Source organism: Gambusia affinis, linkage group LG05 (assembly GCF_019740435.1).
Source record: "Gambusia affinis linkage group LG05, SWU_Gaff_1.0, whole genome shotgun sequence".
NCBI classification, from domain to species: domain Eukaryota; kingdom Metazoa; phylum Chordata; class Actinopteri; order Cyprinodontiformes; family Poeciliidae; genus Gambusia; species Gambusia affinis.
This window is the reverse complement of record NC_057872.1, coordinates 25,727,472-25,754,387: the sequence shown is the minus strand read 5'-3', so window position 1 is coordinate 25,754,387 and position 26,916 is coordinate 25,727,472. Positions and strand designations below refer to the sequence as shown.

Genomic DNA, 26,916 nt, shown 5'->3' with positions numbered 1-26,916 from the left:
AGAAGAAACAGTCAAAGAAAAATCAGCTCCCTTTGAAGTTCCCTGAATTGGCTGCTCATTTGTTTTCTACACAAGCGTTTGAACAGCACGGCATCTGCAAAGTAAATCTTTAGTGTTCCAGTGTGACAGCCCCCTACTGTCCAAATCATTTAAGGCGAAGTCTGAATAATGTATAGCATGTTGCCCCAGTGTTTACCCTCAGACTATACAAAAGTGAATGTGCCCCAACGTGGTTCCACGGGGAGTGAAGGGAATACAGTAGTGTTCGGACGGAGCCAAGTGTCCCTGCCGGGACCGTCTTTCTTTGGCAGTCCAGGCCGAGACAAACTAATGTTTGAGACGGAGATAAAAGTTCAGCAGACTGTCAAAAGTGAGTCATGATGTAGCTAAAGTCCCAAATAACCTGCCTCGGTGCCAGTTATCTACAAAATACTTTAGATATTTGTCATCAAAAAGAACGGTGACTGTTACTAAATCAAACATTTGTCTTTTATGTTGAGTTGCTGTTTCTCCCTTTTAATCTGTTCATTAAATTTCTGAATAACAAGATGAACCTTCTGCTTTTGCTATTGGGTGATAATCTGCTGTTACTCAAATAGACTATTTCGATTGTGTTTTTGTTCCATTATTCTGTTAAAAGCGCTGAAATCAACATTTCGAAAAGAGGGGATTTCTGTCCTCTGAGCCATGAGCTCCACCTAATCACCGCACCGCTGACGTCACCCACGCCGATCTGCCTCATGGACTCGGCTGCGAAAGGAATGAAGAGAAACAAGTCGAGATCTGTTACTCAGGTTGGCTTTGTCACCCTCAGTCACTCACCTGTTATTTCTTTGTGTGTTTCTTTTCGACCAGCTCCCTGCTCTGCCCTAAAAACCAGCTCTCTGAGGCCTGAACCAGAGGGAGAAAGCTGCCCCCTGAAGATGGACAACACCCAGCGGATGGAGTCTCCGGTCAAAAAGGACAGCGATCGAAGACCGATGACCCCTGTGAAACCCGACATCTCTCGATCACCCAGCTCTCCTGCTTCACCGGTGTCCAGGTCAAAAAGAGGTAAACGAGCAAGGGATCTTATTGATGGTATCTCGGCGATAAAATGTCTTAAAATCTGTCTTTCTTGCACTTCAGACTGGTATGTTTGTTACCAGCTTGTCGGATTTGTTTGACTAGTTGAGTCATAGTCCAGGATCTGCCAAAATATTGATACAAAGTCTTTTTTTCCAAGCAATTCAACTGTTTTTGTCAAAAGCTTCAATACAACAGACCTGACTAGAGATGTATCAATTCGGTGTTAATATGTATATCGGCGCTGATATTGAAAAAGAATTCTAGATTGAGTATCAGTGATAATGTGCCCAATCCATAAGAGCAGACCTATTCAGTCTAATTCGAGCGACTTCATGCTTAATTATTTATTTTACATTATGTTTAAAATTCCTAATTGCACTTTCTGCACCATTTGAAAGAAGCTTTGATGTTTATTTTTTACATTTGACCAAAGTAATCAACCTATTGTTTTTATTATTTATTTTACATTGACTGTATACCTATAATTGCACTGACTGAAAAATGTTAGAGTTGTGTTGGTTTTGCATGTTTGTAAAACACAGATTGTTTGTGAAGCAGAGTTGATAAGTAACTTTGTAATTCAGCACATTTATGTCTGTGTTTAAATAAAGAAACGTTCTGTATCGGATCCATATTGACCGATGCAAAACCTTAGATATCTGTATTGATATCGGAAGTGAAAAACATGGGTTCCTTGACCTGATGCACGGCTCCCTTCAAAACTTCAAATGACCACATTTTTATGCTAATTTTTTTAGTTCCAGATGGATTATGTAACTGCGCTGCTGACATATTGAATGATTAAAAGTAAGATGATCAACATGCATTTTGAATGTGGCGCAAAAAGATAGAAAAAGGGAACGCATCGCTAAAGATGGAGAGAAATAATGAAATATGAAGTTCATTAAAGGTGACACAATAATTCACAATTTGGCCAAACTTTCAAACTTTCAAGTTTGAAAATTTTCAAACTTGGCAGAAGTTTTGGAAAATTTTAAATAAAAAATGTAAATGCTGTTATAGTAAAGGAGCAGTGAAAATATGCAGGTGTGGTAGCGCTGCTATCTGGAAAAGTTAGACACCCCGGAGAAATCGGTTGGTCTTTTTAGAGGTCTGTTGGCTTGAGTTAAATATTTTGTAAGATGATTTTGCTTTGACTTGAGGCACAGTTTTGATGGAGATGCACTTCCATCTGCGCTCTGCTGGAGTTGATTCGGCTCTTTTGAGGCAGTCTCCAGATTAAAACTGACAGCAGGCTCTCAGACAAAAGAGTGAATCCAATAATAATTTTCAGGAGGCAGAACAAACTTTAATCATGTTGTCAGAGAATCAAGTGGCTCAACTTTTCCAGGTTAAATCAAGTTGGTAAAGAAAATGTCTCTCTAATATAAAAAACTTTTCTCTGTTTGGAAGTGGATGGTTAATATGGGTAGATGCCATGTGCTTTTTCTATAACAATTCGTGGCATAAGGAGTCCCATTTCAGTCAGTTTGACCTGGCGGCTTCCTCAGAGTTGTTTCCTTAATGGCTCCACTTGAGTTTCAGGGTTTTTGACGTGTAAGCCTCTTTTATCTCCTCAATTACCATTAATTATTATTGTCTTTGTTTCACTTTTCAGCCACCAAACTTTAGTTTTAAGTGCTTTAAAAATGTTAGTAACCACTTGATTTGTTGCTGGTTTTTTTTATTTATTTACTCGTAATTCTTTTATGCAGATGCCTTTGTTTTAATTCAAGACAGGTTTGATCCAATTTAACATAATCTGAGAGTTTCCAGATTTCCAAAAATTGCCCCCTCGTCTTTCTTTTAATTCTTTTTACTGGGCAAATTTTGTTTTTCCCCCAGTTGTTCTGTAAAGCTCCTTTCTTTGGAGATTTGAACTTTGACCTGTTTGGAAATTAAAGCTCTTTCTGAGCCCATAATTAGTGAAATAAAAGGATAAGACTTGTGTTTCAGCCATGGTGTGCTTACACAAATTTTAAACCATTAGAAGCATTTTTCTAAAATATCAAAATAAAACTCCGTAACACTACATTGCATAGTTGTGTTGTCCCCCATAAGTCGAGGCAAAAAAAAAAGAAGACAGTTTCCATTTTTAGAAAGGCATGCATCTGTCATTTAAAACCCATATTCTACCCTGCCAAATTTTATAGGCCAGTCTGTTTTTGTCTCTGAAGCTTTATACTCAGGATTGTTATGATTAAAGTGGCTAAGAGGTGCTAACAGCGCCACATCACTCCCACCAAGGCTGCACACATGGACTTTCCATCTTGCTATAAATATCAAAGTGGGTCAGCGGTTGTTGTTGAGAGGCTGCAGAGCAGATAGTTTCTGCATTTCAAGATTCATGCCTCACCCTATTACAGGAGTTCCCACTTCGAAGACTCTCAACATCTGGTCTATGAAGACCGAGGGAGATGATGCAGCATTACGACTCAAACCAGGTCAAGAACGTTATCTGTGCCGGTGTTTCCCAATGGACCATGTTATTTACAGTCATCACATTAGCCTTTTCTGTAATACGGAGTCTGGTTTTACATTGCTGTTTTATAAAGTGGTGATTTCAAATGACCTCATTGAGTTGGAAAATAGGTGACCTATATTTTTATGTGAGGGATTTAATTACAACAGGAAAGATTTTTAGAGTGAGTGCTCAGATTCTGTTAAACTTTAAAGCTGCAATAGAACAAAAATGTACAACGACAGCCTTGATGAAGGTTTCCAGGGTTATGACAGATGAGAAACATCTAAATGTTCTTCTGTCTACATCTTTTTCTCAGTTAAGTCTCTGTCCGTCCATCCATTTGTTTTTGTTCATTTAAGTCAATCCATTTGTTTTGTTGTTCCATCTAAATGGTCTTCAATCTGTTTCTCCATTCTTCCTTTCATCTACAAACTTTTCATCTAGTTCTGGGGTTAATAGCAATATTTGTTGTAAATCTGTAGAGAATGTCTGTATTTCTGTTGAGAGTGGCACCAAAATAGACTGAATACTTCAGAAAATTGTTGAATCATATAGAATGGCGTTAATCAGTTTGCAAAGCTTGTGTTGCTTTTATTTTTTTGACTTTATAAAATTTCTTATAAAATAAACTGATGTAGCCCTTACATTTTCAGCTAAGCTTTGCATGGGTGTTGAACTTGAAAGTGTGGCTTTGATTAAATACAGCATTAGCCACATGTTTTCTCTGGAAAGTTCCTGTTAGTTTGTGGTTTGAATTCTTGAAATAGTTCAGTGTCTTTTGTTGCTTTTCTCCGCAATCGCCCTGAACTGAGTGCGTTCGCTGAGGTATATGGAATTTTATGTGAGGATCGGTCGGAGATGAGTGTGTCTTCGTCCAGGCATTAAATATTAAATTCAAAAGTCTGCCCACATGAAGGTGACATAGATTTGCTGTACCTTCCTCCTCTCTTCTTCTCCTCTCTGCCTACTCTGCACCATTCACTGGAATGATGTTTTTGTTTTTTTTGTTTTTTTATTATCAAGAATAGGCATTTGAAATGAATGCTTAAATGGATCATAAAATTTTATGGCATGTTGCCTGTTTTCTACATGGATTTCCTTGTGGAGACATATATTCTTGGTTTTGATTGTTCAGATGCAGGAAAAAAAAAGTGTTTGTGTTCATCAGACTCCTTGTGCTTTGTTATTGCCAAGGTCAGTCCTCAATTAAACAAGGACACAAATGTAGCAGCTATTTAGTAGATACTGGACAATATAAATGCAGAGTTGACTAAGCTATGCGTTTTCTAAATGAAGCAAATGACCGATAAGCTTTGTTTTTTGGCTAAAGTACTTTAGCTTGCTAGTTTGAGTTTTAGTTGAGTGTTGGATTTGCAGCTGTTAATTTGATGCTCTCTGTACACAATCCTTTGGAGTGCGCACAGTATATTTTATTAGCATTTTCTGTTAAAGACCAGCATAAGTAGTGCATATTCTTGAAGTGAAAAAAGCATGTTACCTTTTGAAAAAAGGTAACATGCTGCGTTTTTCTATATAGTCCAACTTTGATCCTGTGTGAAATTTAATCTCTGCTGTTCTCTAAAGTCCTCAAATGTTTGAGACAACATGATTGATCAAACAGCAGCATAGAAACCAAGAAACAGTCCAGACAAGTTGGGGCTGAAGTTTTGGTAGTGTTTAAACCTCGGATAGAATATAAACAACAGCCCCAGCTTTGAACATGAAAAGAAATTTGAAAGAGTGTGGCTTAACAGCAAACCTACCAAAGCGTGGTCGTCCGCCTAGCCTGACAGATCAGGCAAGGAGAACATACTAATCAAAGAACAATCAATCTGGCCTGTTTGGATGTGCAGTTAAAGGAGGTCATTGTTTAATGGAAGGCATAAGAAGTCATGTTTTTCATGTACAGGACGCTACAATCATGTGGTTGAGACATTCCTCAAAAGACTTGAAGCTGTATTTATGACAAAAGGTGGTTCCACAAAGTAATAACTTTGAATTAAGGGTGGGGCTGTAAACAAATGCATGTCACACTTTTCAAATTAAAAAAATAAATAAGGCCATGTATCTTTTTTTATTCCCTCTATTGTAATGGTACACAACCTTTGGCTTATTACACATATTCCTTGAAATATATTGAAATTGGTAGCTGTGATATGACAAGGAGTATAAATATTATTGCAAACCAAAGTACATCAAGAGTTAAAAACAATTTATTTTATTAATGTTGAGTAAACCTGGTGTAATTCAGGGTTGTTCCTCTCCTTCACACTGCCTTCTCTTTCTCGTTAATCATTCTTATCTCAGATGTTACAAAGTCAGAGGAGAGACAGAAGCTTGCAAAAGAATGGCGGGAGGAAAAGGCCAGGTATCTGGGTAAGTAGAAACAATTGAGTGGGCACACAAATTTGTTTGTTACATGTGATGAGAGCTCCCCCTTGTGTTGGCATGGAGGTCGTTCGGTTTGTTTTTCTGCACTGGTCTGGCTGCGGAATACATGCACATGCCTCACAGACGCTGTGAGAAATTGAGAGCAGGTGGAGCTTCTGCAGAAGCAGAAAATATCGACTATAGAAAACCAACCAAGTGGGTCTTCGTTCTGCATGTTTCTGCAAGCAGCATTAGCTGAGATTGCTACTTAGCTGCTCAACCGACTGTGTGTCTCAACCAAGTCATATAAAAAGATTCTTCACATGCATGATGTTAAAAAAAATAACTTGACAATAAAAGGACAGATTCTCTTTAGTCATTATATATGGAAGTTTCACATCTTTGAAAGACACAGCTCTGCTATTTATTTAGCTAGAGTTTTACTTTTGGCTGATGCATTTTTTCACCCAGCTCCACTCAGCCTCTCACTGCTTTGCATGATTGACAGTTGCTCCTGTTTTCTTTCCTCCTGCAGAAGAGCTCAGCAAGTTGCAAGGTAAGCCACTCACCTGCGTTTCTGTGGTGGTGGTGATGGCCTCCTTTCGCTTTCTCTCTTTTATTTTTTTTAATCATTCAGTTTATGCTGGAAGTTTTCACTTATGATTTTCATCTGTATTATCTAGAGCTGGGTAATACATCAATAAGAACAATTGACACTAGGGCTGCACAGTATTAAAAACCCCCATGAAATTATAGTTTATTGTTGAAAATGTTTTATTATGACATGGGTCAGTATTTTCCTTAATATTTAGCTACTTGTTCACAAACAGCTGTCGTCAGATGCGGGTATTCAAGAGGGTGACGTCCATCTAAATGGCCAAATAAGCTATTAACAAGCATAGTAAAAGGTGCATAGTCAACCAGATATTGAAAGCCGTTCTTTGCAGCTGAAATTTTGCTTACATTGATAGTATTTCAATATATTGTGCAGCTCCAGTTAACACCGACTGTAAGAGATGGAAGGTTGGAAGACTTAACGCATCAGCTTGTACCTAAAATGTATTTGATTATTCTAAATATATATATGTTTATATATTTTGGCACAAAAAAATGTGATTTTAAATTTAACAAGCTGTTGTACATGTATATGTTGGTGATCTTGCCCAGCCCTGGGGTATTTTTTTCTTCCATTTTTAATCTAATGGTCCTGTTTTGAAAACATTTTTGTCATCTTTTTTTGTTTTACATGTCAAACCCTACTAAATGTCTCTGTGAACATCCTCATCTTCTTTTAAAATAATCATAAAGTGATCATTTAACCATCGTCCATATGAATGGATTTAATTTAATGCACAGAGGTTGCAGAGTAACTTGCCCTTCGTGTGAACTTTGGACATCGTTCGGTTCCAGTTACAGAAGATAACATGTTAGAACCACAGAACCACTGATTGCCATCTTCCTGGAGAAATTGAAGGTTTTTTGAGACACCTGCAGTTTCTTTTGGCTTGGCTGTGAAATTATAGTTAAACAGCGCAGCGTTCCCAGATAGGACGTAACATTCAATTCATAAAAAAAAAAAAAGAGCTATAGCATTCAAAGTAAACATTTAGCTGCATAACTGAATGGCTCATAGACTGTGCAACATAAATACATAATACTGATTTGTATTCTTCCGCATTGTAGGTTTCCTCCAAAACAGGTCATCATTTTACTTGCAGTAGTGTGTTATCCTCGTCTAATCCGTCTTAGTGTTTGAATGTTGTAAGATGTGTTTGACACAGTTGATGCTGTGGATCAGTGTAATTTGGGCAATCACAATGGGCATGCCAGATGGTATGGGTCTTATCTAATTCACTGTCAGACTAGGATAACAGAAGAACTCCAGCCAAAGCTCTTGTTTACACCGTCGGCTTAAAGGGAGGTATCGGTTCAGCCGCACAAATGATGGTGTTTCTAGTAACAAAACGCAAACAGCAAGTTTACTTGTGTTTCGCTGTTTATTCACAATTATTTTTCCCATGATTTTAAAATGAAGAAAAGGGGGGGGGGAAATACTTAAATCAAAGAAGGCATTAAAGAATAATAGCAAAATGATTTTCAATTTTATAGATGCCATCATAAACATCAAATCTAATGAAAACCTTTTGTTTTTTGCTCTTTTTTCCTTCATCCTGCTAATCATTTGAAGAACATAGCTGACAGAGTTTCAATAAAATTGCCATCTGAGAACTTTACTTAACTGTCTGGTATTTAGGCTTATTGAGTCGAGTGGATTCATGATCTCTGACTTTGTATGCAAAAATTCTCACCCTTCTAATCACTGATATTACAAACAACCTTACTCTATTACAAACAACCTTACTCTTTAACAGCAGGGGGCGCCAGTAATGTATTGACACAGATTAAAAGTTGTGTATCATTGTAATGCTTTATATAATCTGAAGTAGGTGAAACATGTTATAGATATTTATTAGAAGTGTTCAGAGAACAAAGCCTTGAGGAACCTCAAATTTGATTCACCCAGTTTTTTTTTATTACTGTGACTGAAAATCATCCCAGTCTGCCAAATAAAATGAACCTATGCATCACAATACCAAACTCTTTTCCAACTATGACCAGTTGAGAAACTGAGTGGCAATAAGGGTGAAAAATAGATAGTTTTAAAAATTATTTTACGTATGTTATCTTGCAAGTTGAACTGTCTTTTGCTGTAGATATAAATATTTAAAGTTCCAGGTCAAAGCTCTTCTCTGGCTTTTTAATGACCTTAATGTACAGTCTGAATCAATGTTGATTTCTGTTAGAAAATGTGTTTACTGTGCACCAGCTTGCAGTTTCAGATTTAGACATCTGTTTAAAATTTAAAGCCCCAGAATCTAAGTGGCTAAATATCAATAGTACTTAGCTGCCATCAGACTAACTTCAGGTAGTGTTTGGCTGAAGACTGAAGCTAATTTGCTGCTTATCCCTTCTTGTATCCAGAATCTTTGTTTTGATGACAGAAGGAAGTTAAATTCAAATATTCAAATCAGAATTCCCTCACATTTTGTATTAACTAGTTTTGCTTGTATGCAACTTGCAACCAATTTTGTCGTCTTCATTTTAAAGTGTCCATGTTAACGAGAGTGAAGGTTATTCGATCATAAAAGGATGTCTTGAATATTTTGGGTGGCGTTTAAGGTTATTCCTTGGGGCAGTTTTTCTGCATTCCAGATTTTCTTGAGAGGAAGAGCTGATGTCTCTTCAATGTCGAGCAGCAATGAACAGATCTGCACTGCAGCTGTCATTTTCGTTTCTTCACAGTGCTGGCAAGCAGAGCCTGCGTATAACTCAGCTTTTTTGTTCCAGTCTTGCATGAAAGATACACTATGTGTCTTTAAACCCTTTGGCTTCCACCATCACTGCAGTTATTCATCACAGTCTTCTGCAAACAACTTGTTTTTTTTGTTTTGTTTTATTAGGACTAAGCAGCACTGATTATTTTTTATGGAGGCTTACTCTAGCGGTTTAATAAAAAATGCTGATGTGTGCACACAGGAAAGAAGTCTTCTTAAGTCACGATTCTTAAGTCATCTATTTGCTCAACAAATAAATGATTTCCATATCAAAGTGCAGTTTTAGTGATGCTTGAAGGGATTGCCAAGCCTCAGATGTAATTCATTTGGCCTAACTTGCCATTTTGCAGCACTCTGACATATTTTTAAAAAAAAGTTTTAATTATTTGAACAAACCCAGAAACAAAGTGAGTCATACAAATTTAGAACTTTATAAAGCCAAACTGCAGGTGTGAAAGAAACAAAACACAACATGTAGAAAATGTCGTTTTTACCGCAGGCATAAAACTCGTAGTATATTTAAGATTTCTTAAAACAAAAGCCAAAATTCACGGAGCACACATGGAACAGTTTTCCTACTTGACAAGGGGCGAGAAACGGGTAACCTTTGAGAAACTTTTCCTCCCCTAACCATGCCCTCTGCCTGATTATAGCGACCAAAAAGAACCAGTGGTTGGAGAAGGAGGAGAAGGCGCGGCAGCTGAGGGAGCAGCAGCTAGAGGAACGGCGCAGGAAGCTCGAGGAGCAGCGCGTCAAAGCCGAGAAACGGCGCGCCGCCTTGGAAGAGAGGCAGAAACAGAAACTGGAAAAGAATAAAGTGTGTTTCAGTGGAAACGGAGGCGATGTTTGTTTAAAGTAGCACATTTAGAAAGTGTTGCATCACCAGTCATCTAATAGTTGAGACAATAGTTCATTGAGGAGTGAGAAGTCAAAACTCTTTTTTGCTGTATTGGAGCATGAAGTGAGTCAGCTGCAGATGGAAGGATTTAGTTTTACTCGGACACATTTTAGTGTCCGAGTCAGATGTAGTGCTTGAATCTGGACTGTTCATCTGACTGATGTCCAACAAAATAAGTTCTAACAGCTTCCATGTTTCCACACGTTTCCCAGGAACGCTACGAGGCAGCTATACACAGATCAACTAAGAAGACGTGGGCGGAAATCCGCCAGCAGAGAGGGTCATGGGTTGGCACGGGATCCCCAAACTCGAGCCAGAAAGAGAGTGAGTTCATGCTGCACATCTGGATCAACATTATAATTCAGTCTGAATGAGATGAAATTAATTATATGAACAACTTCCTGTGCAATTGTTGGTTCAACATCAAGAGAAATATTTAGTTGTTTAGACTAGCTGCAGATTCTGAGTGATGATGGTGTTTCCTCGTATTACTGTTTTCCAAGGCTGTGATTTGCATTCCTTATCCACAAGCAGCCTTTTGACAAAACAAATACTGATTTAACCTATAACGTACCAAACTATTTAAACTTTTCTAATGTTTACCAAATAATATTTTTATGGGGACCTAAATGAGGCATTGATATTTTCAGAAATAGAAACCTCGTAGGATGAACATGTCACTATTTTTGAAAAGTACTGTAAGCAGTTTTGTTGCCAAAAATACAAAAATGTTTTGATAAAATGAAATTGTCAAGGAATATTACCTTTTTGCTCACTTTTGAGTAAAATGAAAGTTAGAATTTTTGCTACTTTCATATTGTTTTGCTATTAAAACAGAAAAAATAATATTGGACTCATTAGCATTAGTAAATCTAAAGAGTATTCTGTGATTTTTGTTTGTTTTTTGTTTTTTTTAAAGATTGTAAACCTTTTCTTGTGAGATTTCCAAAACTCTGCCAACATTTCCAAATCTAGCATACTTCATGACTGTAGGAGATTGAAAGCTCCAAAAGTTAAAATGGAGAAAGAGCTGCCTGAACGAATGGCTGACAAAGAAAGGTTTTCTTTTTAAAGTAGCTTCTTGCAGCTAATCTGTCCTTCTGTTCACCTCACTGATACTGAAAATATCTAAATTTCAGTTTTTATTAACCACCTAATCCTGCTTGAAACCTGCTCTGTCTAGTGTCCATAGACATTAACATTCTCTTTCAATGGCTGTTTCTCAGATTCCATATGCATTAACTAATTTACAAATTAGTAAATTATTACATTTACTGATTCTTTTATTACATTCAGTGTTCCTTCATTGTACAGATTTTTTTTTTTTTTTTTTTTTTTTTTTTTTACAATGATCCATTAATTTGGGACAGACTGCTGATTAATAAAATACTAGTGAAATGCTGTTAATGTTTTGTTGCTGGTGTCTTTCCACTGGGTGAGTGTGTTGTACAAATTGTTTCTATTTAACATTGTTGCTCCTGTATTTAAAACAGGTTCCTCTTGAAAATGGGACTTTGTGTCTCAGTGACCTTTTACTTGTTTGAATAAAGAAGAAATGACTATAGCAAAACTAATGCAGCTGCTCCTTCAAAGAGTCGATGTGTCCTAGCTTAACTCATGACGCCTCAGCTGCTCCCGTCTGTTCCTCTCAACTATGTGACCTTGGTGAACATCTGTGGCGCTCTTTTGGCTTCTTAGGCAGATGCTCTGTCTCTGCGGTCAACCTGCCCAAACATGTGGACTCTGTTATAAACAAGCGACTCTCCAAGTCCTCGGCTACACTCTGGAACTCCCCCAGCAGAAGTAAGGCTACATCTGGAATGGCCAGCGCCTGTTTAAACCGCTCCATTATTCAGCCACTGGCGACACCCACGAGTCCTTCCATCTTTGTCCTTTTTTTTTTCTTTTTTTTTATTCCTCCCTCGCAGTCGCTCCCTTTCAGTGTCTGATTTCAGCACCTCTCCTGACCCTGATGGTTGACAGTTGACCCATTTCCATCCTTCAAAACCACAACTATTATTTTTGTTTTTTGACACTCCAGACTTGGTTTTTTTTTTCTTTAAATTGTTCTGCATGCTTATATGTTTTATGGGACTTTTTTTTTATTGTTATTTTGGTTCTTTCATTGTCTGGTGATGATCATTACATTCCTGGTGGGTTTTGCACTGACCTTATTGGTTCTTTTATGTTCCTTCTGATCATGATTCACTGGATGAGGGACATCTTTGATTATGACATTTACTAATGACATCAAATTTGTGGAATTAAAAGAAAAATTCTTTTTATTGATGTTTAAAAGATCTGCTGAGGTTTAAGAAGTGATGCAAAATGTTAAAAGCAAAATGTTTCAGTAATTTTTTTATTGTTCATCTTATCAGAAATATTCCTCTTCAGTGTTCATGGAAAAAAAATCCTATCTTTCCATTTTACCCCAACAAAGAGTGATCAATAGCAAACACAATACCTTTCAAATGAATAAGTAATTACACTGATTGATTGTATAATACATCTTTTAAAGTATTTTCCAGCTGAATCCTTTATTTCATAATTGTGGGATCTCTGTTGTGTTGGGTTAAGGAAAGATGTAGTTCTGAGGCTCATTGTGAACCAAACTTATATATTGTTTTTCTTGCAGCTCGTAGCCTTGCACTGACTCCATGGGAGAGCAGTATAGTCGACCGACTGATGACGCCCACCCTGTCATTCCTCGCTCGCAGCCGCAGTGCTGCTAGTGTCCTGAGTAATGGAAAAGATGGACGTAAGTTGGGTTTCATTAGAACACATGAGTTTTTATAAATTCATAAATCTCTTAACTCTCATCCATAGACTCTTCTCTGTGCCCTCGTTCGGCTTCAGCCAGCCCCCTCACCCTGTGCGCCCACCAGCCACACCACCGCTGCTCTGACCGCTGGAGGGTGACATCTAGCACACCAGACATCACTCAGCGGCAGCACAGACGAAGCTCCACACCTGTAAGTTAAAAGCAGTAGACACATTTTACTAGACCTGATAAATAAATAATAGGTGAAATTGAAACTACCAAGAACTCTTTGTCAGGATTTTGTTACTGAAGTGCTTTGCTAAATCAAACATCTTTGTCATCTGCTTTGATGGGACTCAGTTAATCAAGTGCTGACAAAACATAAAATGGTTTCCTATTACTTTGAACTTCATAAATCGTATGAGTAGTGTTTCAACTTCTCTGGACGTGCCCCAGTTCTGTTGAGAGGATTTTTGAGAACAAAGACCAGGTGATGTGACAGTTTGTTTTTTTGCAGCAGACAATATAGCATCTGGCTATACAAACACGCTCATGTTTGTTTATAGAGTTGCAGCTGACATAAAATCCCAGAAAGCTGACAAGTGCTGAGTATCTGGAATCAAGTTTAGTCAGGGGGGCTGATGAATGCAGCTGGAAAAGCCTCAATTGTGGCTTAGATCCAGTGTTTGGGATTTTTAACACACTTTGAATTAAAATGTATCCTGATCTGCAAACAGTTTTTTCTAAACTTTTCAGCTTTATTTCTATAATAAAAAATTTTTTTTAAGCAAAATGAATGCTAATTTTGATTAAAAATCTTTTTATTTCAGATGGATAAAAACAAGAAGGAAAAAAGAGACAAAGAACGGGAGAATGAGAAGGAGAAAAAGGCCATCAGTAAAGAGAAGGTGCTGAAGAAGAGGCAATCCCTACCCAGCATGAGACACCGACCTGATCCAAGGTATGTGATGTATTTGTAATATTCTCAGCTTAAAATATGTGGTTATGACTGTTAAAATAGAATATTTCTTCATACAAAAAAAAAAAAATTGTTCTGTTTAAACTTTACCTGACTGCCAGAGTGAGACCAAAAACCAATAAGCTTTCCGAGCTGGAACAATAATCTGCTCTTTTAAAACCTTTAAAGAAACATTCAATGATGCTGTACTCTAGAATAATTGAACCATGATGCCCTCCGGCTTGTTTCTGCATACTGACTGAGTTTTTGTGTCTGTGCTGGTCTGACCTTTCATTAACCTGCTTTCATAACTGATGGCGTTGCATTATGAGGGACATTCAGAGATTCCTCTCCATTTCCCCAGACCACACAATAAGTCACTTCTATAACGGATGGATGGAGTAAAAGGGGAAAATAAATCAAAATCCTTGAGCACAAGCTTGGAGGGGGCAAACATTTTAAGGACAGGAATGGTTCACTGCCAAGTGTTTGTTTTGCAGTGAGACTTCATTTATTCAGAATAATTTTTATCTAAACAAGCTATTTTGTGTTTTTAGTTTTCTGTGTTGCAATAATTTCCTTCATGTTTCATATTTTCCCCCTCGTCTCTCTCTTCCAGTCCAAGTCCTTTATCTAGACAGCGACCAGCGTCCCCAGCCACACCTAAGGGCAGAAATGCCTCTCCAAGCCCTGCTGCCTCCCCAAAGCCCCCGTCAACCCGTGGCACCCCAGCCACTCCCAAAGCCCGGCCGAAACGAGCCAGCACCCCGGCCAGGATAGACCACCGGACCGCTTCCCCTGCTCCACTGGAGAGAGTGAAGGAGCCACGCAGGCCCACCACTCCAGAGAGACGGAGGAGTGAGTAACTAAAGCTGGAAAAATGCTGCATTTCTTAAGATAGACTGCTGATTAACCTGGCCATTCAGTCCATTTTTATGCAAAAATGTTTAAAAATATTTTTTGGAAGAAAAAGTAGCTGAAAATATCCAAAGATTACACAATTAAAACTGATGGTTCTCGTTTTAAAATACTTGTGTTTCAGGTTCTCCTGTGGCTCCTGCCATCACAGTTTCTTCTGCTGCTTCCACGCCTCAAACTCCAAGGATGCCCAGTCCCGCTTCCACTCCTTCCCAGCCTGAGCCAGCGGCTTCGACCCAGTCTGCCCGCGCTGTGTCGCCTTCACCTTCTCCGTCAGCCAAGCCCATGGCTGGCACCAACGACCCTGAAGAGGCGGCCCGCATCCTGGCAGAAAAACGCCGCCAGGCCCGGGAGCAGAGAGAGAGGGAGGAGCAAGAGCGGCGCGAACAAGAGGAGAAAGAGAGGTCAGTCGGTCTGAGGAGAGTAGATGTGCAAATGGTTTGATTTATAGAATGGTAGTAAGCCTTTACTTTTGTTTTTTTGTTTTTTTATGGATTTGACACATCTGTCAAATATGTACTTTAAAATGCACTGCAACCAGATTGCCTTTAGAAGACAAATAATTAGTTAACACATTCCCTCTGTGTGGTATTTAATGTCAGTATAGCCCTGCAAAAACACAAAATCTTACCAAGTTTTCTTGGTCTAATTTGTAGTGCAAATATCTTGGTACACTGGAAATGGCACGCAGCTAACTTACAAGTAACTCTTTAGCAACAAATATGCGCTTGTTTTAAGTCACAATTTCCTAAATGTTGATTAAAAAGTATCAGTTCCACTGGCAGATTATTTTCTTTATAACAAGACTTTTTTCCCATGTCACAAGTAAAATAATCTGCCAATCGAGTTAGTTCTTCTTCATCAATATTATTAGATAATTGACTTGACACATGCATCTTGCTGAAAAGTTTCTTATAAGTGCTTAGATTTTTGTATGAGAAACCAGACTAAAAATATTTGGTAAGGTATTGTGTTGTTGCAGTGCCTATTAGCCATATACTCCCCAAGTGTGACCTTTTAAAAAAGACTCAGAAGAAGACAATGTTGAAACAATAAGATAAGATGTTCTGTTTTCTATTTGCCACATGCAATATAAATTAGAATTTACACTAATCAGATAAGGCATAAAAATAGAACTTTTTGGTTCATGTGCAAGACTAATAAACCAGAAACACTGCAAATCCCTCTGAACATACCGTCCTCGCAGTGACACATGGTAGTGGCAGCACCGAGATGTGGGGATGTTTTTATTTCAGCAGGAACAGAAAGGACTACAACATAATTTAGTTAAAAATATATTTGTGTTAGGACAGCCCTGTCAAATTACAGATCTAAAGTCATTTGTATCTCTGAAACTGATTTAAAGCTTCCATGTGGATCAGTCAGAGTTGTGATCAAACATATTTAAGAGGGAAAGTACTGATGTAATTTTAAGTCCTGTTTTGTCCTGATATGATCCAGGATCCTGAGAGAGGAGCGAATAGCAAGAGAGGCAGAGGAGAGACAGCGCAGGGAAGAGGAGGCGAGAGCCATGGCCGAGGAGCAGCGGAGGAGGGACGAAGAGAAGCGGCTGCAGGAGGAGAGGGAGGCGGAGGAGAAAGCCAAGGCTGAGCAGGAGGAGAACCTGCGCTTACAGAAACAGGTCATTTGGATAAACTGGTTAGAAGGACCCTGCTGGAGTTTGTGTGGCTGAAGCTAGAGAGGAAGTGTGTTCAGCTAGAAACAAACTGAAATCAGCCAGAAAATGCACTTCTCAATTGATTTTTATATTTTGTAGACACATAACATGATTCCACTGTGGTGTCATGAGCTCTAACACTTTACTGCCCTCTTGTGGTCATTTCCAACATGATCCAGCATTCAAACACAGAGCCCATTGTTTTGATAACTTCTTTCTTTTTTTTTTTCTTTTTTTTTTGACTGTATTGTCCTCATGAGGACAGGAAAAGTCCAAAAAGGATCTCTTTTTTTTTTTTTTTTTGTACAGGAAAATATCCCGTTTGTGGTTGTAAACAGTAACAGTAGGGAACAACCACACCCTTGTTGCGTCAAGAAAAAAAAAGCCATGTTTTTTTGGCTGCAGTGTTTTTTTCCCCCCTTCATTTGCCTGCAAAGAAGTTGTGGTTGGATTTTCATGTGTTTGTGTTTCAGAAAGAAGAGACTGAGGCGAGAGCTCGGGAGGAGGCGGAGAAGCAGCGTCTCGAAAGGGAGAAACACTTCCAGAAGGAGGAGCAGGAGAGACTGGAGAGGAAAAAGGTAGGGCTGTACATCTACTCTCCCACCGCTGTTCTCTCCACTGGATTATAACTCAAGTTCAAACAAGATATTCTCCATTATGGCTTTAAAGGCAAGCATGCATCCAAATCCATTATTCATTGAAGCAAAAGATAGTACAAGTTAAGAAACAAATTAGCTGATGCAAAATCTCCTTCACTCCCCCATGAGTAGTGCAATTATATTTTGGGTTATGTTCGCTCTGAGGCCTGGCCTCTGACACAACAAAAATCAGGCTGGAAAGCCGAGTCCCTGAAACCAATACGAATGATGTTTTTGGCTTCTCCTGGAGGGGCTGTCTGAATGCCATGATTTAATAGGCCTTGGAGTGCCTCTGTGTTTTAGAGTGCGTTTCTATATATAAGTCCTAATATTGGCAGGATAGCTGCTCAACAGCCCTCAACCGTAAGACCAGAGGGAGGACGGAATGGTAATTAAAGTGAAGCATTTGGGGACAACAAACACAAATTCCTCTCTTAACAGTGTTTTTTTTTTTTTTTGCTTGTTACTGCTGCAGTACAAAACAGCGTAAAGGAAAATATGGGTATAAATTATGAAGTGAAAGATGTTTTCAAACCTGTTCACAAATCTAAAAAAGCATGGCGTCCATTTTTATTCAACCCCGGTGTGGCAAACTGCCTTTCAGAAAGCACCAATTTACTTTATAGAGCCCACCTGTGTGCAGTACAACCCCACTTCTGATCCAACAGGTTTTTAGTCAACATAAGTGATCAAACAGCCTCTTGAAGAACAAAGGAACACACCAGAGTGTCCATAAATAAAACAGTGTGTGTTTCCAGCTTTAAAGATTTTACTGGACCCTTTTCATTTAAACTTGAAAATTTAGAAGATATGGCACAACTTCAAACCTATGTAGATGGGGATTTGCCAAAATTTAAAAGCTGGCAAAGGAAACCATTAATTAAGACAACCATGAGCCCCATGGCGGTTTTGAAAATCTCCAGAGATCTATAACTATGGAAGGAGAATGTGTTGATATGTCTACTATTAGTGGTGCACTCCAATAATGTTGCTTTTACGGAAGAGTGCCAAAAGAGGAGCCGTTTTAGAGGAAAATGTATAAGAATCGTTCTTATAGCTTTCAACATGTCATATAGGAAGCACATCCAACATGTGAAATAAATTTATTTAAAATGGGACAGTGTACAACATACATCAGCCACTGAAGGAGAGATGTGCTGTACTAGGTTATAGCTACAAATGCTGATTTACACCTATAGTCCCAGAAACATACAGTAATATTAAATCCAACATGTAATATATATATACAAAACATGAGGATAAATAAAAATAAACACACTGTTCAGACCACAATAAGGGCAATAAAAAAAAAAAAACAACAATGAAAAGACTACAGGGTAAAGACCAGCAGTTATATGGCTCTCTGATCAAAGAGAACATAATTTTAGTCCCACTGAGACGACAAAAGGTCAGATTTGTGTGGATCGGAACCAACACTACTCATTACCCTAAACATTGAATAGGATAAAGGATCAAACAAGTGACCTTAATGTCTGCATTTATGATCTGACTGTAGAAGCGTGACATATCCCATCCATGTTCGAACCTGGAGAAACCCTTTGGATGAGAACAGTCAACGTCTTCAAGAAACAAAAATCCGATGTTTTATATTTTAAAAAATTTTGAAGTTCTTAAATTCATTGAAAAAATCTGATTGTGATGTGAAAAATGTAGTAAAGCTTGAAATGTATCCATACTTTTGCAAAGCTGACACAAGACAATGTCATCCCTTATACGACATATTTATATTTGTTTGGTCTTAATAGTTCCTCCTCCATTATCTCAAAAGAGTTTTGTAAGCATGCTGCCTCTTCTCAGCAGACCTAGTTCTGCCAGGCGTTACTAAATCAACAGGACTGAGCCCACAGGAACATCTCGTCCTCCATAACAAAGATGCTGTCCTTATCCGCTCTGTTTAGACTGGCTTCATAAAACACACAGGTGGTTGAAATACCCTGGGGGTTCACACAACAGCATCAGCAACTTATTGGGACATCAGAAATCTACCGTGTGGAAGCACGTTTTGCAGCTAAACTAGATACCAAAGCTATGAGTGTCTGAGCTGTGTGTGAAATAATCCCGGATCTTAAAAATGCCTATCGTTTATGAGCGGCAGCTGCAGTTATGGTCTAACTACGTCAGATGAAGGTCAGATCTTGTGTCTAACTTCAGTGCATATATATGTGAAAAGCAGACGGGTTAAAGCACAGCCACACCATCACCCCACTGTGCAAAATTCAACCAATACTTGTTTTATTTTTTGCTAATTACACAAGTTACACCTCATCATCACTCAAAACCGAGTGACAATAGGACAATCTATTAATAAGTTGTCTTACTAATTACTAGTTAAGTATTAAAGTTACACAATTAGATAACTATTATGACATAGAAATAATAAATAGAAAATGAAATGGGACACGGAAATTGTAAATTGAACAGTCCAAAGCTCTGATTGCTTGAGTTTTGTAGACTATTCTTGTCAAGTTTCCAACCAAGTACTAGACACTAAGGTAGGAACCATCATCAGACTCGGGGTATTTACGCAAAACCCTGAAACAAAAATGCATAATGGTAATTTCTTTAAACAAGAAAAGCAACAATTTTGCCTCTACTGAAGTAACATTTCTTTGACAAAATTAGTTACTTTACATAACTATAATTGTAGAACACACAGTTTACTAGCTTTCAGGGTGTTTTTGTACCATGCTATCATTCTGTTCAGAGTGTAGCAGTCATGTTTTCTTTAAAGCGGAAAAGCAAAATTACTCGCGTGTTGCTCCTGCTGAAAGAACATCATATTGACTATTCTAAAATTAGCTATAAATTTTACTTTGATGCCTCGCTATAAAGTTTACTAGCTTTCAAGCTGTTTGTACAATGCTTTCATTCTTCTGGTCAGAGCGTAGCAGCCAGTTTTATATGTTCATTAAAGCAGAAAAGCAACAATTATTCTTGTTTTGCTCCTGCTGAAGTAACATCATGTTGACTGTTCTAAAATTATCCATGAAAAAAATGTTACTTTGATGCATAAGCATAAATGCAAAATAAACACAAAGTTTAGCTTTCAATTTGTTTTTGTGCCATTTTGTCATTCTTCTATTCAGAGTGTAACAGCCAATACTGTAATCATTTTTGACATTTTAAATGCCAAACAAGCATAACCAGCATTCAAAATAAAATCTTTAACAATGTAATCACGCCGGCAAAACAAATCATATTTAGAACTGTATTGGGAAAGAAGCTGTTAGTGCAGTTTCCTGGTATAATGAATGGCAAATTTGTCATTTTTATTATTTGTTGCACTATTTCTGGATTTGTAATATTGGAGAATTGTAGTACTGTTCAGAGAGAACAGTGGTCATGTACTTGTGATAAGTTTTATGGTGTTCAAAAACTTTATTACTATTTGACAAGTTAAAGCATTTTTTGGTCTTATATTTAAAATGACAGATTTTTTTTAATCAGTTGCTACAGAGAGTGGCATAAAAATAAGCTGATATTAGCTGGTGTAATAGTCAGTCTACTCCAGTAGACGACCTGCTGTGGAAACGGTTTCACTGTAAAAACAGTGATGGGTGGCACCCTTTGTTTCCATGCCATGATTGTCTGAGTGTTTCACTGCCAGACTTACTTCCAAACAGTTGAACTTGCCTTTTTGTGTTTTTAAGCTGAGGAAATGTGTAAGCACTTTGTTTCAACCAGTTCACCAGCCAGAAAAAATCAAAATATATCACTTAGCCATCTTATCAGAATGACAGGAAATCTTTGCTAGTGTTGATTATTAACTTGCCTACATCAGACTATTCATAGAACTGAAACTGGTATCCCAGCTATACAAGGACAACTATTTCTATACTGTTATGCATTGCTGTAAAATACAAAATGTTAAAGTAAAGAATATTCTGCAAATTAAAAAACTGGATCAAAATGTAAATTTTCCCGGAGTTATTCCTTCTGTTTTTTGTTTTTTTTTGTCAGCGTCTGGAAGAGATCATGAAGAGGACACGCAAGACTGATGGGGGTGAAAAGGTAGATGTAAACTTTAACTTTTTTTACTAAAACAAGAAGCAAAAACCCTTGGTGTCCAGTAAGTGAGCAAGTTCCTCCTTTGCAGAAAGAGACCAAGTCCGCTACAGTCGGTTTCTCCAATGACGTGCAGGGAGAGACCAGCAAAGGTAAGCAGAACATTGAATTGGATTACTCTGACTTTTAAAGACGGTCATTTATCATTTAAAATAAAACATTGCTTCCCCATCAACCTTTCAGATCCTTTTGGACGTAACATTAAGACAAAGACTTAAATTTAAGTGAACACTTTGGGATGGTTTTCAGAGTCCACTAGAAGATGTTTACGACCTCAGTTAATTCCAGTAAAATGTTCTCTGACTCCTCTTATTGCAAGTTAACTGATTTTATTATTTTTTTTATTAAGCAGTACCCTTGAACAGATGTTCCTTTCCTCTTTGTGTGTCACTAAACAAAAGCACAAATATCTCCTGCATCTTCAGTGTGTACTCCCATCTGAGTCGGATTCACCGTGAAGCTTGTCGTATTAAAGGATTTTTAGATGATATCTCTGCCTCATATCCTGTGCAGCTGCAGTCGGGCTTGTTTTACCCAGCACAATGGGACCCATGTGTGCTCACTGCTTGTTGAATCCCTTAGCCTGAGGGATAGGAGTAAGAGTGGGCTAATGGCAACAACCTGCTGCAGTTTTACACCTATTTTTGATGCATGACATTTTTGTGTCAATCATGATCTAAGGTGGAAAAATGTGTTCTTGATAAACGTTATCTGAAAGTATTATTAGCAGCTTCTGTTATGTAAGAATTGAGTTGGATGCGGTGAGTTATCAGAGAAAGGCTGCTGGTTCCAGTCTTGTCTGAATGAGGAAATCGTTAGCCAGGAACTGATGTGGTTGGAGGTCTGGCAAGCAGGGATCCACTTTAATCAGGGTTGGCTGATGCTTTGTGTTGGCCACAACCAAATGCTTAAGAAGCTCAGATTGGGGGGTCCCTGAGTCCTTACGAAAGATGCCTGAACAAAATTAAGCCTTTCATTATTTACTTATGTTTATAATGGTATTTGTTCTGAAGTTCTATTATTAAAGTAAATTAGAATACCATTGAGTATGGTTCAGAAATTAAAACATTTTAGTTCATAGCAACATATTACATTCATGTTATATTTCAAGATATTCAATTAATTTTGATGCTGATAATGGGAAAAAACCAACTTCTGTTTTTCAATCAATTAAAATATTACAATATTACAATTACACAGGACTAATAAAAAAGATTTTAAAAACCAAAATTGTAATGTTATGGTCTACACACAATCATTTGTAAGATAGCTCATTCTACAGTTATCCAATAGACTGCTATAAAAGGTCATGACTAAAAACATGACTGCTCAGTGCTCCACCAAAGCATACTAATGGAAAGTTGAACAGAAGGAAAAAGTGTGGTAGGAAAAAGCTTTACCAGGTGTGGGATGAGGCTGGTGTGCTGGCTTTTACTGGACCTAATGTAGAAATGGTGAAGGCTGCTAAAGCATCCTGGACTTGCTAAACGCTTCAGCTGAACCACAGGCTGATTCTTTACTTGTCTGATATATTAATATAATTTTATGAAACACAGATTGTCCTTTTTATAAACTGTTAGCCATAGACATCTAAATTACTGGAAATAAACACTTGAAATATATATTTCAACTTGCGTAGATGTACCTTAATAGTGGAAATTTATGATGTACTATAAAATAATTTGTAAAATTTTTACCGCAAGTTATTAAACAATTTTAATAACATGGTTTAATCCATGTTATTAAAATGGTAATGGTAAAAAGGTTCTGTAACACGTAGGAAAACAATGTACACAGTCTCAGAAGAACATTGAGCAAAACAAGCAACAAGAACCAAAATAACAGCACGGCTTGAAATGAACCTAAAATCTGTTGTTTTATGTTGAACTTCAGTAGAAAATGTGGGTCAGCTGTAACCACTACTATTTACTTTGTGTCACTTTAGTATCTGCTGACAATCAGGCGAAACTGGAGGAAAGCCTGCCCAATAACAAGGCAGAGAATGGACAGAGTAACTTCAAAGAAAGGTAAGGCTCAATTCTTTTTGCTTGCAAAGCACCACGAGCGGAGCTTGCCAGGAAACAAAGGTGGAACGTTACTACCAAACACTTGCAGGAAATTTGTTGGTTTTATTGGTAAGCAGAAAGCCACAAGGATCAGGCTGTCAGTAAACAGTGTTAATAGTTGAAGAATGAACTGATTTCCTCGTTTTCTTCAGCAATGGCAAAATGACTCACTCTGATCTGAGTCATGTTGGCTAACCGAGCTGTTCTCCATGTTTCCCTCTCCGTAGCCTCCCAGTGGTTAATGGGCTCCAGCCGGTGAGGCACGAAAACGGTCTGTCCTCTAAAGGAGACGCTGGCCACTTCGAAGACTTCATCCACCTCACAAACCAGGACAACGCGTCCAATGGAGCCCGGGACAACTCCGAGACCGGCACGTCCGCTGAGCCCATCCTCGCTTTCGAAAGCGAGGAGTCTTTCATGAAGAAAGCCGGCCCCATGAAACCGCAGCATGTTGCAGGTACACAGTTTGGAAAACGTTTTACGACACACAGACAAAAAATGAACAGGTGACGTAGTTTTAAAGCCTGGATATTTTTTCTCAATTAGTGCCATTTTGGAAAGGGAAACCAACATGCGAGTTGAGCACGGTGGAGGCAGTGTAATGATGTGGAACAGCCGCTCCTTCACTTCTTATCAGTGGAAGCAGTCTCCAATGTATAAATATTTGGCCCCGAAAAGCAGGATTCAGTAGAACTAGCTCACTCTTTCTACAAGATATTATGTAGAATATTAACGTAGAATTCAGTTGTTCTAGAAAACCCATTGTAGCTTGACTGATTTGTATTTGAAATGAGTGAACTGTCCCTGCAGTGAAACTGCTCTCAATCAAACATGCAGTTCATCACCCCAGTGAAAGCGAGAAGACCCCCGAGAAAAGGAAGGTGTGGCACGAAGAGTTCACTTACACTAAAAAAAGGTGGAGATGGGATATGGAAGCAGTGCTGAAGGAAAAGTCGAAGAGAAGTGGGGGTATCTTTATCCCGTTGACAGCTTTTATTCACCAGCTCGACTGACTCGGACCGGGGCCCAGAAAGGAATTCCAGAGGCGACGAGGAGCCCCAATCCACAAGTGCTGCGCCACCGGTAGTTAGAAACACGACTCCGTAGCAATTAAGCACCGTGCAATGCTGCGCTCGTTTCCCTCCCAGGAGGAACGTCAGCAGCCTCCTCCCCCCCATATATCTCCTGAATTTTAACTCTCACCTGTTACCAAAGTACAAGCCAGAAATCATAATTGGAAAATGGATCATGACTTTCTTTGGTACCATCTCAATCAGTTCCCGTTCTCTCATTCTCGGTCCCGCATATCTCTTTCTGTTAACTCCGTCATAAAACCTAAACATATTTGGCTTCTCGTCTTCACTCGTAAATCTGGATATGTGAGATGACTGTCTTAGCAGGACTAATGCACCAGGCTGATCTAAAGCCACAATGTAACACTACATGAGGGCAGTTTATATTCAGACCTGAACTTAAAGTGAAGGTTTAAATCTGACCAGATCTTGACCCCACGTCTTAAATATCTCTAAAACAATGTGTCCTGTGTTTCACATGTTGGTTGCTTTTCTCTGTAATGTGTCTAAGTTTGGAGTCCTGCTGCCTTTTCATTTGATCCTTGTAAACAAGACAGTAAAGATTTATTGGGAACCTGCCCCCTGCGGCATGGTTAGCATCCTTTTGCAGTTAGTATTGTCAATGGGTCAGAGGTTTGTGCACCACATCGTTACCCTGTTCAGTGATACCAACAGAGTATCACTGAACAGTGGCTACCGATTGGAATCTCTTTTCTGTTAATATGATGATAAAAAGTTGCATCTAAACGAACTTAAGTATCATCAACAAATATAATCATTTATTTTAGTAGGTTAAAAAGTGAAGCATATCCACTAGACGTAGAGTTGAATGTCTCAAGCACCTATTTCTGTTCATTTTCAAGAATTAGGAGAAGATTTACCAGCCGAGAGCTGCAGCTGAAGTTTGTGCAAAAATGTTTGATTCCTTGTAAAATTACTCCAGAGATCATCTTAGCTTGGATAAAATCCTTAAATTTCTTTTGAAGTTGTGGTTATCTGTGATAATTCTCCACTTTTTTCTACATTTTCCTTCTACTTACCTTTCCACTAAAATGCTTTGCTACAACTATCCTCAAGTGTAGCCGTCAGGCCAACACTGTAACATAACCTTTTCGAAGTAAAAAATATATTTTACTTACTTTTGAAATATTCTAAATTAAACTATATTAGATTTTTAGTTGTACTTTATAATCTTGAAATATAAGACATAAACACTTGAAATGTCACTATGTGCTGAGTCTTAATGAGTTTCACATTTGAATCGAATAACTGAAACCAGCTTTCCCATGATATCCTATGTTTTAGACATTGGTATTTACAGAATAGCTTTTTTTATTCCTCTCTTCCAGAGGTCCTGTGACTTCTCCCTGTTGGAGTGATCATGACGCCTAAGATTGTCCTGAACCCTGCCAACGCTCGCACAGCGAGCCCTGTGACCTGTGCCAATCATAAATCTTCATCCAGCTCTCAAACGTAAACATGCCTCTGTGAAGATGAAGGGTACCACAGATGATAACCCATCAGGGGAACAAAGATGACACGGGATGAAGCATCGCATGATGCATCAGATCCTCATGCCACTGATTTAGGACTTTTCAGCATTCAGCATCATCCTTCCAGCTGACTAATTATTTTACAGAATAATGTTTTATTTGTTCTCTAGATATTTAACTGAAAGAAGTATATAAAGGACTGGCCATGTCTTTGTGAATACTGTACATGAACTTTGTGTCAGAGGAAGGAGGAACCACAGAGGATTTTAAAGCTCTACAAAAGGGAGTCTCATTAAAACCCAGCTGTTCTGCAGCCTGGTTTTTATAAAGCTACATGTAACAGTTTTGTAACGTTAAAAGGAAAAACATTTTCAAGCGCAAGCTGATGAGAAACTGCTTCTCACTGTCTACTAGCTTTCAATGATTGTATGCAAACCCTGGATGTACTAATGAAGTATCCATCTCTGTTGCTGTAAAACAGTTGTTTTCCTACAGAAGGAGTTTCTCCTGCTGTAGTTTTGTGTCCTCCCACACTTGTTCAAGCATGACAGTTTTCTCTCATTTGCATTGAGATTCACTGAACTTGTAGGTGTTTTTGAAATCTGTAAACGCTCTGATTTTGCCGTGTTGTAAGGTCAGTGGGAGTATCCGAAGTCTTAATAAAGACAGACAGTCTACTCTGGAGTCTCATCTTTCTTTTCTGCTATTTTTCTGGTTAACTATTAAACTTGCAACAAAAATAAAATAAGCCCTCATCTGCATCCAAAAGGGATCCGAAACTCCATCCATTTATCTTCTGCATAGGCAGCAGAGAAGCCTGGGTTTCACTCTCCCCAGCCACTTGGACATGACTGAAGGAAGCCAGATGATGAAGCCCATGTGGGAAAAAAAATCAAATGCTGCTGAGCTTAAGATTTGAAAAATGTCGCGAAAGAACCAATCTGATTCCGAGAGGACAAACGGAAAACCAAAGGCATTAATATTGAAAAGATAATAAATCATAAATGTCATAAATAAAACATTTTGGAAATTTAGACATAAATGTTTTATTTACTGATAAATATAGGTATAACATGTTGCACCTATATTATCACCTTGTCATTAAAAAGA

The 26,916-nt window shown here is 38.3% G+C and overlaps 1 protein-coding gene across 4 annotated transcripts in view; it reads left to right on the top strand.

Moving 5' to 3' along the window:
* map7d1a (MAP7 domain containing 1a) overlaps positions 1-26,483 on the top strand; it is a 40,328-nt gene extending 13,845 nt beyond the window's left edge. Inside the window, exons 2-19 of one of the 4 annotated variants that reach the window (XM_044118060.1) lie at positions 856-1,053; positions 5,840-5,908; positions 6,438-6,458; positions 9,891-10,054; positions 10,348-10,459; positions 11,834-11,938; positions 12,771-12,893; positions 12,962-13,107; positions 13,727-13,857; positions 14,474-14,712; positions 14,897-15,176; positions 16,234-16,414; positions 16,924-17,028; positions 21,070-21,120; positions 21,206-21,266; positions 23,120-23,201; positions 23,468-23,697; positions 25,663-26,483. In XM_044118060.1, coding sequence (XP_043973995.1) covers positions 856-1,053; positions 5,840-5,908; positions 6,438-6,458; positions 9,891-10,054; positions 10,348-10,459; positions 11,834-11,938; positions 12,771-12,893; positions 12,962-13,107; positions 13,727-13,857; positions 14,474-14,712; positions 14,897-15,176; positions 16,234-16,414; positions 16,924-17,028; positions 21,070-21,120; positions 21,206-21,266; positions 23,120-23,201; positions 23,468-23,697; positions 25,663-25,673 — 2,309 coding nt within the window. In that variant the 3' untranslated portion in view covers positions 25,674-26,483. The remainder of the gene's footprint in view (positions 1-855; positions 1,054-5,839; positions 5,909-6,437; positions 6,459-9,890; positions 10,055-10,347; positions 10,460-11,833; positions 11,939-12,770; positions 12,894-12,961; positions 13,108-13,726; positions 13,858-14,473; positions 14,713-14,896; positions 15,177-16,233; positions 16,415-16,923; positions 17,029-21,069; positions 21,121-21,205; positions 21,267-23,119; positions 23,202-23,467; positions 23,698-25,662) is intronic. The other 3 variants (XM_044118061.1, XM_044118062.1, XM_044118063.1) reach the window with 3 other exon arrangements.
* The last annotated feature ends 433 nt before the right edge of the window (positions 26,484-26,916 follow it).